A 12,752-nucleotide genomic window follows, 5' to 3' on the forward strand; every position below is an offset into this window, starting at 1 on the left:
CATATGGCAGACGCTTTTATCCAAAGCGACTTACAGTGCACTTATTACAGGGACAATCCCCCCGGAGCAACCTGGAGTTAAGTGCCTTGCTCAAGGACACAATGGTGGTGGCTGTGGGGATCGAACCAACAACCTTCTGATTACCAGTTATGTGCTTTAGTCCACCACGCCAACATCTAACAAATCTAGTCTTATTAAAAAAATCGTCTAAATGATAATTTCGTCAAATTTTAAGAGTACACAGTAGCATGCAGATGGCCTCAAAGTTTGAATGAAACAGTTTCTTTATGAAGCACATGAAGCACAAAACACTTTTATAGGACAGTGTTTATTTCATAAAATTTGTTAAAATCTGAAAACATCCAATTCTGTGCCAGAAAAGTCTCCTTAGTCTTTTTAGGCAAATTGACACCTCAAATAGTGAAATACTAAATATCAAAATCAGATCTCTTAGGAACTCTATATTGGGTTGTTCACAGTCCTATAGAACTTTATAGAACTGCTTGGCAGAGGTTGGTTAGAGTAACTTGTTTAGCAGTGTCAGGACCAAGACAAGAGGATAGAGAGACTGTGTACATGCAGAACTGCGATCATTTGGATAACCGTAATCCGTTCTGCAGGGATTCTGGACTTCTTTAAGAGGGATGGGTTTATCATCTGGCTTGGTAGCTTTCAGGCTGTCTCTTACCTATTGAAACAGAAAATTGCTTTTAGACATTTTCAGGGTTCAAGAATTTGATCTTAAGGGTGGGAAAGTGGTTGTCTCCCCATTGGAAATGTAGGGGGGTGTCGGACATTTCTGGAGGCTCAACATGCTTCAACACTTTTAATCACAATTTCAAAAGGGTGAACTGGGGCAATAATTATCACTTACACACTCATATACTATACAGTGCACTTATTACAGGGACAATCCCCCCGGAGCAACCTGGAGTTAAGTGCCTTGCTCAAGGACACAATGGTGGTGGCTGTGGGGATCGAACCAGCAACCTTCTGATTACCAGTTATGTGTATATAACAATATATATATATACATAGATAGTTATGTAGATATTATAGACTCCTTAAACAGCTTCAATGTAGTTAGCTTCTTGTTAATATTGTAGTAACTACTTTTTCTAACAAGTGGCATGTCTGTCTAAATAGAGTGCAACTGTCTGGTTGTGGGAATAAAAATCCCATTCAAGTTCTACAAAGGCGATAACTTATACTTTTTAACCATAACTTATAAACCTTTAACGGTAGACCTACAGTGAGCTCCAAGGTTGTTCATCGATGGTATATAATCCTGCTTAAGCCATCGGTCATGTTAACTTGCAAAATTCCTGGTGAATTACTACACTACCCATTATCCTGAACAGAAAAGATCCACCAATCGGAGACTCGTGGTGAACAAAGTGCACCAAAAGAGCTCTGCAGCAAACGCCCACCCTCATGATGCAATCGAGTCGGTTTCCCAACACTCTCAAAATACAAATATATTCAGATCCATCTGAATATTTCGCAATAAAATGAAAATATGTTGATTCGATACTTAAAGTATAATCAATCACTTTAAATCAATGGTTTTATATTTTTCCATAATTTCTTATTCAATAACATCTTTTGCAATGCTTAATTTCCTCATTAAAGATGTCTTGTACTTTAGACTCTTTCTCTAATTGTCATATACTTACGTGATTAACCTCTAAGATGGTTGGTTTTGGTTCATGAGCGAGAACTCTTTTAAAAAGGATTTTATTTAAATCCATTTTAAGGAGATGAATTGGAAAATACTTGCTTGCATCTTGGAAAGCCACCATTTCAAAATAACTTCCCGGACACTTGCTCTTACCCTCTCCACCTCTCCAAACACCCTTAGCAGGTTCCTCCCAAGAGCATCCTTGATCTCATCATCATTCCAGCCACGTTTCAAAAGCAGAGCCACCAGGTCTGGGTACTTTGACACATCCTCTAGACCAGTTGGCACCCTGTTCAAAGCCATTACATTCTGTCTTAATGGTTACATATAATTAAAAGGCAATATTGCATACAGAAGCATTACAAATTACAAACCACCGTGTCTTCTACCATCAAGCTCCATGCACATTACCTTGGCACACCATCATAATCTCCTCCAAATCCAATGATACTAGAGCCAGCCACTTTCTTGATGTAGTCAAAGTGATCTGAAATTCACATATAACAGTGAAGTCAAGTTATTGTATTGCCTCATACCCTAGAGTGCTCAATGAACAACACTGAGGTCATTTTGAAAGTAACTTACTAGCCACATCATCGATGCTGGCATCTTCTTTGCAGGTGACATAGTCATTATAAAAATTTACCATGACGATGCCATTCTTATTTTTCTGAAACAGAAACATGACAGAAAATGTTTACTTGTGCATTGGATTCGGACTAGTTCATGCCTATTTTTAAGCGGTCACATATTATTAAAGTAATTGTTGTTGACTAACATGCAGTGGCATTGCCTTCTTTCAGCCCTGTGATGATTTACAGATCTATGCCAGAAACTCCAGGGCCAAGCTGTGCATCAATTTTACACTGTGACTGTTATCTATCAGTAATGTCTACAGTATAAGTACATATATGTTATGATAGATAACATATTTTATGGTTATAAAGCTCTTTATATGACTCAAAAGTGTTCCCTTTCAAGGCTGCTGTTGTTATCTTTTATAGCAGCTCTTATAAAACAATAGATAAGTTTCATCTCATGGATGTTTTATGAACTGGCTGTAAGTCACTCATGGGCTATTCTTTAGACAACAAAAAAGTCTGTTATGTAACTTTTTGAGGTTTATGCTTTATTCTGGAAATTGCTGCGCTCACCACTTCCAGGAGAACTTCATCTGGAACGTTCCTCTTGTGAGCGCAGATCCCGTAGGCAGAAGAATGGCTGAAGATAACAGGTGCTTTGGATATCTCCAGTACCTGCTTCATCACCTTCTCGGTTACATGAGACAGGTCAACAAGCATTCCAAGGCGGTTCATTTCCCAGATCACTTGCTGAGAGGGGAAAGAAATTGGTCAGCATAAACATCCATACACAGCAATAACAAAGTCAACCTTTCTCTAACAACCAATAAAATTTATTTTGACTCGTCCCTCCTCTTCTTTAAAAAAAGCAAAACTCTGGGTTACACCGAGGCGCATACAATGGAAGTGAATGGGGCCCATTTTTTTATGTTAAAATCACTTACTAAACTTTTCTGTACAAAGTATACCCACTAATGCTCCACTAATTTTACTTAAGATTATATTTTTTTAGTGTTTAAACAGAGACCATATGATGATGTATGGTTTATGACAAAATTACAACTTCGTTGCCATGACAACATAACACTGTAAACCCTAAAATCCTAAAACAACTATTTAAACAACTTAATAGCTCACACATAATATTAAATAAAAAGCTTCACATTTCTGCCTTTAAACCCTCCCAAAGTTGGCCACATTCACTTCCATTATAAGTGTCTAAGTTTTTGCTTTTTTTTTTTTAATAAAGAAAAGGACGGTCGAGTCTAAATTATTATTATTTGTGCTAATTAACTTTATACCACAAATGCTGACAATTGAGCCGAACTTGAACCCAGAATATTTCTTTAATCACTGGTCATCAAATTAAAAATTGCTTTTTAGAGTCTTATAAATGCTTTACGCTAATAACTGTGGTAACACTTTACAATAATGTTCCAGTCGTTAACATTAGTTGTTACACAGCTGGAAAATTCAATCCTGTTTGGTCAATGGCGCCATCTAGTGGTCTGACCTTTCTCAGTACCAACTGCACATCCACGTATCAGAATGCTCATCTGGGTGTTGCGAGCCATCTTTCCTGCTTCTCGGATCACCGTGTAAAACAAAGGGGAAAAAACACCCCACTAGTCTTTCTCTGCTGCCCCTCCCCGAGAGCCTTCCAAAAAGGTTAGATAGCTGCCCCATTTCTTGATGTATTTGTCCATCAAGAAATATCCTTCTCCATCTCCTTAAACGCCACCACCCTGCCCAACTCCACACACCACTCATGAAATGGTGCACCACCCTGCCCATCCCCTGAGGATTAACTGCCTGCCAATCATCACGCCTAAATAAAACTTCTACTGTTACCAGAAGAGCTATGGCCCAAATAAACCCCACCTGATCTATATGTATAAGAGATGTCATAACTTTATTTAATCGGTTTGGCAAAATGTTTGACAATATTTTTACATCTAGCTAGATCAGAGAAATTGGATGGTAACTCTTACAATCGCTTGGATCTTTGTCCTTTTTAAGAATCAGATTGATCCGGGCTTGTATCATGGTTGGCGCAAGCTTTCCATTCTTTAATGATTCCATATAAACTTCTAACAAAAGTGGAGCCAGTTCTGCAGCATAAGATCTAAAGAATTCAGTGGAAAAGCCATCTGGCCCCTGAGCCTTGGCTGCAGGCAAGGCCTTAATTACCTCACCAAGGTCCTCCAAGGTTATCTCAGAATCAAGATCATTTTTTGCACAGCCGTCAGTTTAGGGAGATCAAATGGTTCCACAAAGTTTCTAATGTCTTCATCAGTAGATGAAGATGCAGAACTATAGAGATCAAGTAATAATTCTTAAAATGGATTATTAATATCAATGGCCGAGGTAAATATTTCACCACCAGCAGATATCACTGAGGGAATGGTAAAAAAACTCTCTCTACTTTATATATCTAGCCAAAAGTTTCCCTGCTTTGTCCCCTGACTCAAAGTATCACTGTCTTGCCCTGAATAGCCAAAACTCCACCTTCTGCGACAAAATAGTATTATATCTGTATTTCAGTCGGGTCAATTTTCTGAGGCCATCAGATGACATTCGGCACTTCAGCTCTGCCTCTGCACTTTCAATGTTCCACTCCAACTCCACAAATTCTCGTGCTTTGGATTCATTGATGAATGAGGCATACTGGATGATCCGACCCCAAAGAACTGCCTTAAGTTCCTCCCAAGCCACACCCATACTGAGGACCAGTTAGTCTCCATATAAACATTGATTTCAGCCTTTAACATTTGTTTAAATTCAGGATTTTGCGAAAGGAAGGGATACATTAAAACGGCAACTATATGATTTCCTTTTCTCCATATGTGGCAACACCTCTAATCTCACCAGGGCAAGATCTAACTTATATATATATATATATATATATATATATATATATATATATATATATATATATATAAATCTATTCTAGAATAAATCTTATGGACTGATGAAAAAAAATGTAAAGTCCCTTCAAAAGTCTCCAAATATCTGTAAGGCCAAGATTTTATAAACATCCTGTGAAGCATCAATGTGTCTCTAGGGGGCTTGCTCACTTTTGCTTCATTATGATCAAGGACTGAGTCCATCAAAAGATTAAAGTCTTCTCCCAATATTATATCATGAGTGGTGTCAGCGGCTTGCAACATCCCTTCAAGATCTACAAAATAGCCCTGACCATCAGCGTTAGGTACGTAAATATTAGCCAAATCAACCTTTGCCCCTGAATTTCTGCTAAAACAATAATTATTCTTCCTAATTTATCTTTAATCAGTTTTTATGGGATGCCCCAACCCATTCATATTCCATGTGGAGAGAGACAATCCACTCATATTAACATTTGGCATATTAGAACAAATAGACTGTGTCAAAAACAAGATTATAAAGACCACATTCCAACATTAGTACAACAATCAACCGAACCAAATAAACAGAAAAAAACAGAGAATGTTCAGTGAGTCAGACCCTCTAGCCTGCAACATGAAAATCACCAAAATGGCTTACTCAATCCATTGTCCTTTACTCCTCACCTTGCGTAACACAAGATCGGTCGACGTATTATAGCAAGATCCTCAAAGTCTGACACGACCTTCATCAGCATTGCCATCATGTTCAACTGTTGACTCTGGATCTCTTCCACCACACTGGCCAAATTGAGTCCCGGGCTTTCAGGCTGTTCTTCAGGGGCAGCTTGAGGACTTAAGTGTCTTTTAATGTCTCCAGAGCCCGAGGACTTTGAATTCTTTGACATATTGTCTTCACAGAACAGTTAAGAATCGCGGTGTGTCGAATCTCACCGGATTGTGACACAAATAGCAATAAAACTAGCAAAGTGCACAGAGTCTGCTCCTCACATGGTGCCACGCGACTCATGTTATTGTTAACAATTGTTATTGTGAGGTATCGTACGCCCAGCTGGTACATAGTGCGCAGAGTGCCCAAACTGCTGTCGATAGAATGCCCACCCTCTACCCCAATGAGACAGGCGGTCTTATTCTGGTCAAAGGCATCCCTTATATCTACAACAAGAATATATAAAACAACATGTTACATATAAACATTTTAATTTACAACAGAAACCATATGATTATAAATGAATCATTGCCAAAAAAAGGTTATCCGAGACAACAAAATGACATTTGAATTGTAGATGTTTAATTTATCAGTGTAATGACTCCCCTGTTCTTGATTGAGTCAGCACTAAAGGAAACATGCCCACCACAAATCTTCCCAAATTATTCAGCTTCCTATGGGGAAAGATGCATTTATTGGAGAAACACAATATCATATTTCTTAACGTTTAAGAAAATAAATAACCTTCTTTTTTTATGGGATGCCCCAACCCATTCATATGGATCTCTTCCACCACACTGGCCAAATTGAGTCCCGGGCTTTCAGGCTGTTCTTCAGGGGCAGCTTGAGGACTTAAGTGTCTTTTAATGTCTCCAGAGCCCGAGGACTTTGAATTCTTTGACATATTGTCTTCACAGAACAGTTAAGAATCGGGGGGTGTCGAATCTCACCGGATTGTGACACAAATAGCAATAAAACTAGCAAAGTGCACAGAGTCCGCTCCTCACATGGTGCCACGCGACTCATGTTATTGTTAACAAATGGAACCTTATTGTAAAGTGTTACCATAACTGTTATTTGGTGTAATACAGTTTACATCTAGGGTCATACAGTATGTATTCAATTCATTTTTTATAGTGGCCCTGAAAAGTATTTGGACACCCATGCCACACTTATAAATGTATGGACATCATTGCATTACATCAACCCAAGTGCCATTTATTTTAAGAATGATCGCTTGAGCACACTTTTCGAGCTAAACATTTCACATAAAGAATTTGTCTATATCATTTATAATTTTATAAATGATCAAATAATAGACATACTGTTTGAAATTAAGACAAAATAAGTATTTATACACTTTCTGGTTGCTAAACATTAGTAGAACATGTCCATTGTAAATGTGAACAGACCTGTGGTTACTCTGCTAGGTGTGAACTTATGGGGAACTGATGTGTTACCACCACTAAAATCCCCTTAACGTCATCTGGTTAAAAGCCATGGTAAACAAATAACTCAGAAAAGGGATGTTCTGACAAAAGCTCATTTGTTTGCAGATGCCACTTGATATTTTGTATGCAATGCAATGACATTCAGAAGTTTTTAAGTGTGACATCCTTGCTGAAAAAACTCAAACATCATAAACCAGCCTTAGATGATTTTGCTGGTCTTAGCTGCGAGTCTGGTCAGATCAGTTTGCCAACTGGCTAAACCAACAAAGCACCATCTTGGCCAGTCTGGACACCAGCTAAAACCAGCTATATGAGCAGAAAACCAGCTTAGGCTGATTGTAGGAGTCCAAAAAGGTCTGAATACTTCTCAGAGTCACTGTTTAAGAGTAACTAACCTTGCCAAAGTCAGACAAACCATTGTGTACTTCTGGCTCAGATCCTGTGTCTACCAACCAGTTGTCAGCCCTAGAAGGAAGTGAGACCAAAATGCGGTAAAGGAAACAATAGGGCCTTTAGTTTAAAACAAACCCTCTTCCCAAATCAGATGTTATCATGGCCAGGCGTTTTCTATTTCTTTAGAAGCCTGATGTTGACTTAATTTAATCTCTAAGGGGTTCTTTTTCTCTCTAAATTCCAGGTTAGAATTCTGTGGAACAACTCCTGATTGAAAGTACTGCACGTTGAAATTACTGGAACTCCCCTTTCTTGTTTTGCAAACTAGCAATTCTCCTTTTCAATTCATGAGGGTGTGTTATGACAAGGTCAATCAATGAATCTCCTCCGGCAGTTTCCAGGCATGTTTATGTCTTTTAAATTCCAAACTAATGAAATCATCATGTCATTAAATCAAACATTGTTACCGTATTTCCTCACCTTGCAGGACCTTTTATTTAGAGAAAACAGAAGTGTTGTCTTCAAAGATTATACAGCATGTTAAACAGTATCAGATGCTATAAAGTGATGTGAGTTGTACTCGTCTGCGTGCATCCACTCACCAGGGTGTGTTGCAGCTATGTGTAAGTGTGAGGTATCGTACGCCCAGCTGGTACATAGTGCGCAGAGTGCCCAAACTGCTGTCGATAGAATGCCCACCCTCTACCCCAATGAGACAGGCGGTCTTATTCTGGTCAAAGGCATCCCTTATATCTACAACAAGAATATATAAAACACCATGTTACATATAAACATTTTAGTTTACAACAGAAACCACATCATTATAAATGGATCATTGACAAAAAAAGGTTATCCGAGACAACAAAATGAAAATTGAGTGCAAAGACTAGTAGAAAAAGCTAAAAGAAATCCAGTCTTTGTGTCCATCACAGATTCATACATATTTGAAAAACTTTTATAGCTCTTTCTACAAAAAATAAATAAATTTTAATGACTATTTTTTTAATATCCTGTATCTTAAAAACCGTATCTAGTTTTAGGTCAAGTTTCATGCGATGGGCTTCGTTCGATATTACTGCACATTTTGCAGTTGAACTATTGTGTACCCTGCACACTAGCTGCACTCCATTGGTGTAATTTCATTCTTAAAAATCTTCTGGCTGGCTTGTAGCGCGTATCAGTTCTGAGTATAGATAGACAGTCAGACGATAGACAGACAGTCAGATATGCATACAGATAGACAGTCAGACGATAGACAGACAGATATGCATACAGATAGACAGTCAGACGATAGATAGACAGTCAGATATGCATACAGATAGACAGTCAGACGATAGACAGACAGATATGCATACAGATAGACAGTCAGACGATAGACAGACAGACATGCATACAGATAGACAGTCAGACGATAGATAGACAGTCAGATATGCATACAGATAGACAGTCAGACGATAGACAGACAGACATGCATACAGATAGACAGTCAGACAATAAACAGACAGACATGCATACAGATAGACAGTCAGATGATAGACAGACAGACAGACATGCATACAGATAGACAGTCAGACGATAGACAGACAGACAGACATGCATACAGATAGACAGTCAGACGATAGACAGACAGACAGACATGCATACAGATAGACAGTCAGACGATAGATAGACAGTCAGACATGCATACAGATAGACAGTCAGATAGATAGACAGACAGACAGACATGCATACAGATAGACAGTCAGACGATAGACAGACAGACAGACATGCATACAGATAGACAGTCAGACGATAGATAGACAGTCAGATATGCATACAGATAGACAGTCAGACGATAGACAGACAGACAGACATGCATACAGATAGACAGTCAGACGATAGATAGACAGTCAGATATGCATACAGATAGACAGTCAGACGATAGACAGACAGACATGCATACAGATAGACAGTCAGACAATAGACAGACAGACATGCATACAGATAGACAGTCAGACAATAGACAGACAGACATGCATACAGATAGACAGTCAGACGATAGACAGACAGACAGACATGCATACAGATAGACAGTCAGACGATAGACAGACAGACAGACATGCATACAGATAGACAGTCAGACGATAGATAGACAGTCAGATATGCATACAGATAGACAGTCAGATAGATAGACAGACAGACAGACATGCATACAGATAGACAGTCAGATGATAGATAGACAGTCAGTCAGATAGACAGACAGACAGACATCCAGGCAGGCAGACTGACAGACAGACATGCAGACAGACAGTTTTTACTGTAATTTAATAGATCCAGACAAAAAATAAATAAAAATCACATAATTTACCCAAATACAACTAGATATTGCTTGTAAAAAAACTCAATAACACAATACAAGGGTCTTGTGGCTGGATGCCAGAGTGTTGCTATTCAGTTGATAAGGTGTATCCACTCACCAGGGTGTGTTGCAGCTATGTGTAAGAGTGAGGTGGTTTTTGGTGTGTTGCTGTGTGGCTGCAAAGCTGTTCTGAGTGGGGGCCAATGCTAAGGTTTTCTGGGTGGTTGCTTACTGGCCCAATTCAAAACAACCCAAGACTCTTTGATATTCTGGCCTTCAGATATGGCTCAGGGCCCCCTTATTTACTGTTTTGTCAGTCTATGATATTTCTTCACCTGTGTTATCGTCTACTAGGTTTGGAACAACACTTGGGTGAGTATTATACCCAGTGCTGGGCGGATTACTTGTGAATTGTAATCGGTTACTGATTACAAATTACATGACATAAAATGCAATCAGTAACGTAATCGCATAGAATAAATTTTGGGCTAATATAATCTGATTACTTTTGGAGTACTTTTGGAGTACTTTTGGAGTACTTTTGGAGTACTTTCAACCTAATTCCATTTTGTTTTATGCCACATGCATTAGAGTACAATAATCATTTTAACGTGACAATTTTCAAAGAAGAAGAAAATATATTCCTTTCTTTATTACTAACAAAAAGAGCCTCACAAAAAGGCTCCTTATGACATTTTTAAAAAGTGCATTAAACATTGCATGAATGAAATCAACAGCAGTGACAGTGCATGGCCAAAGTTCAATACACTGAGACATCAAGTTCAATGTAAGTGCATGAAACATTAAGAACATTCATGACCTTAAAATCAACAGTAATCACGTTGCTAGGCCAAACCTTTCATCCAAAAACACAAACACTTTTGACCCTTACTCCTTACTGATGGTCCATCACTTACTCCAGAGCTGAGGTGCAAGATATTTTTGAACAGTAAGAATATTCTAAAAGAGCAGAAGATGTTAAAACAGCAGAGTTCCACCGAGTCACATAAGAAACAACTGTATCTAGTTTTATGTCAAGTTTCATGCGATGGGCTTTGTTCGATATTACTGCACATTTTGCAGTTGAACTACTGTGTACCCTGCACAATAGCTGCACTCCATTGGTGTAATTTCATTCTTAAAAATTAAATTATCTCTATAGATCCAGTGGTTAAATGCTGAGGTAGACCGCACCATCTTCTGGCTGGCTTGTAGCGAGTATCAGTTCTGAGGGCAATACACCCCCCCCCCAAAAAAAAAAACATTTTAGCGAATGTATATCAGAGGTGTGCTGATTTAGAATGAAATATGTAAGAGTGAAAAAAGAGAATTATTACGATGATCAATAAATTATTAACAATTTACTGCCGTTGCCTTGTTAATATCCAATCATGTAATCTATCAAATGCAACTGTAGTCTGATTACAAGTATTTAAAATGGAATTTGATCCCATTACAATTACTGCACAACACAGCACTGACCATACCTTTAACCTTGAAGTATTACATGCATTCATTTGTGCAACTTGAAATTTCTCACCTTGACTGCTTGCAGCGAATTGGAAATCTTCTGGGTATTGCTCGCACATCCTGTGAATTACGTCTATCTGCTCCAAGGTCTGTCTGACTGAGTCCTTATACTGGGTATCACATTCTACATAAGCTGCCCAGAACTGCAAAACAAAAACAGACATCACCACACATAGTTCGAGTCACCCATGTTGGATGCTGCTGTGTTGTGGATGTGCGTACTCTAGTACCTGTGCTGCGAGGCGCCCCTGTTTGATTTTTGGGATGTTGGTGTGTGTTGAGTTTAGTGTGTACAGGTCCACCATGCTGAGCTGATTATTAAACAGGCTCCTCATCTGCCAGGGCAGGTCATTGTGTCTGTTTTACAAGAGATTTCAGTCACTTGGGTCATTTCTAACAGCACATACAATCTGACTTTATTGATTAAAAAAGAACTTTAAAAGTAAATTAACTTCCTTCAAAAGCTATATTACAGACAATTTTGTTTCTTATATTCTTAGATTCATGTATCATCCAACAGATGTTTTGGCAATTACAGTATTTTTCTTTGAGCCAGCATTCATGAAATACAGTATCTGCTCTAGATAGATAGATAAAGTTAGATAGACAGACAGACAGATAAAGTTAGATAGACAGACAAATAAAGTTAGAAAGACAGATAAAGTCAGACAGACAGATAAAGTTAGATAGACAGGCAAATAAAGTTAGACAGACAGACAAAGTTAGATAGACAGACAAAGTTAGATAGACAGACAGATGAAGTTAGATAGACAGACAAAGTTAGATAGACAGACAGATGAAGTTAGATAGACAGACAAAGTTAGATAGACAGGCAAATAAAGTTAGACAGACAGATACAGTTAGATAGACAGACAAAGTTAGATAGACAGACAAAGTTAGATAGACAGACAGATGAAGTTAGATAGACAGACAAAGTTAGATAGACAGACAGATGAAGTTAGATAGACAGACAAAGTTAGATAGACAGACAGATAAAGTTAGATAGACAGACAGATAAAGTTAGATAGACAGACAGATGAAGTTAGATAGACAGACAAAGTTAGATAGACAGACAGATAAAGTTAGATAGACAGATAGATAAGGACGGATAGACAGACAGACTGACAGACAGATAGATAAAGTTAGATAGACAGACAGACAGATAGATATATTGATAGACAGAC

At 38.3% G+C, this 12,752-nt stretch overlaps 1 protein-coding gene across 1 annotated transcript in view; it reads right to left on the reverse strand.

Moving 5' to 3' along the window:
* Window positions 1-388: 388 nt before the first annotated feature.
* The window catches only part of LOC127644818 (dipeptidase 1-like), a 14,991-nt gene continuing 2,627 nt past the window's right edge, over window positions 389-12,752 (reverse strand). The window contains exons 2-10 of the mRNA XM_052128217.1: window positions 11,799-11,925; window positions 11,579-11,711; window positions 8,303-8,453; window positions 7,703-7,772; window positions 2,836-3,012; window positions 2,267-2,351; window positions 2,093-2,168; window positions 1,835-1,970; window positions 389-688 (exon numbers count right to left, since the gene is read on the reverse strand). Of these exons, the coding sequence (XP_051984177.1) occupies window positions 518-688; window positions 1,835-1,970; window positions 2,093-2,168; window positions 2,267-2,351; window positions 2,836-3,012; window positions 7,703-7,772; window positions 8,303-8,453; window positions 11,579-11,711; window positions 11,799-11,925 (1,126 nt within the window). The 3' untranslated portion in view covers window positions 389-517. The remainder of the gene's footprint in view (window positions 689-1,834; window positions 1,971-2,092; window positions 2,169-2,266; window positions 2,352-2,835; window positions 3,013-7,702; window positions 7,773-8,302; window positions 8,454-11,578; window positions 11,712-11,798; window positions 11,926-12,752) is intronic.

Source organism: Xyrauchen texanus, chromosome 1, assembly GCF_025860055.1.
Source record: "Xyrauchen texanus isolate HMW12.3.18 chromosome 1, RBS_HiC_50CHRs, whole genome shotgun sequence".
Classification (NCBI taxonomy): Eukaryota; Metazoa; Chordata; class Actinopteri; order Cypriniformes; family Catostomidae; genus Xyrauchen; species Xyrauchen texanus.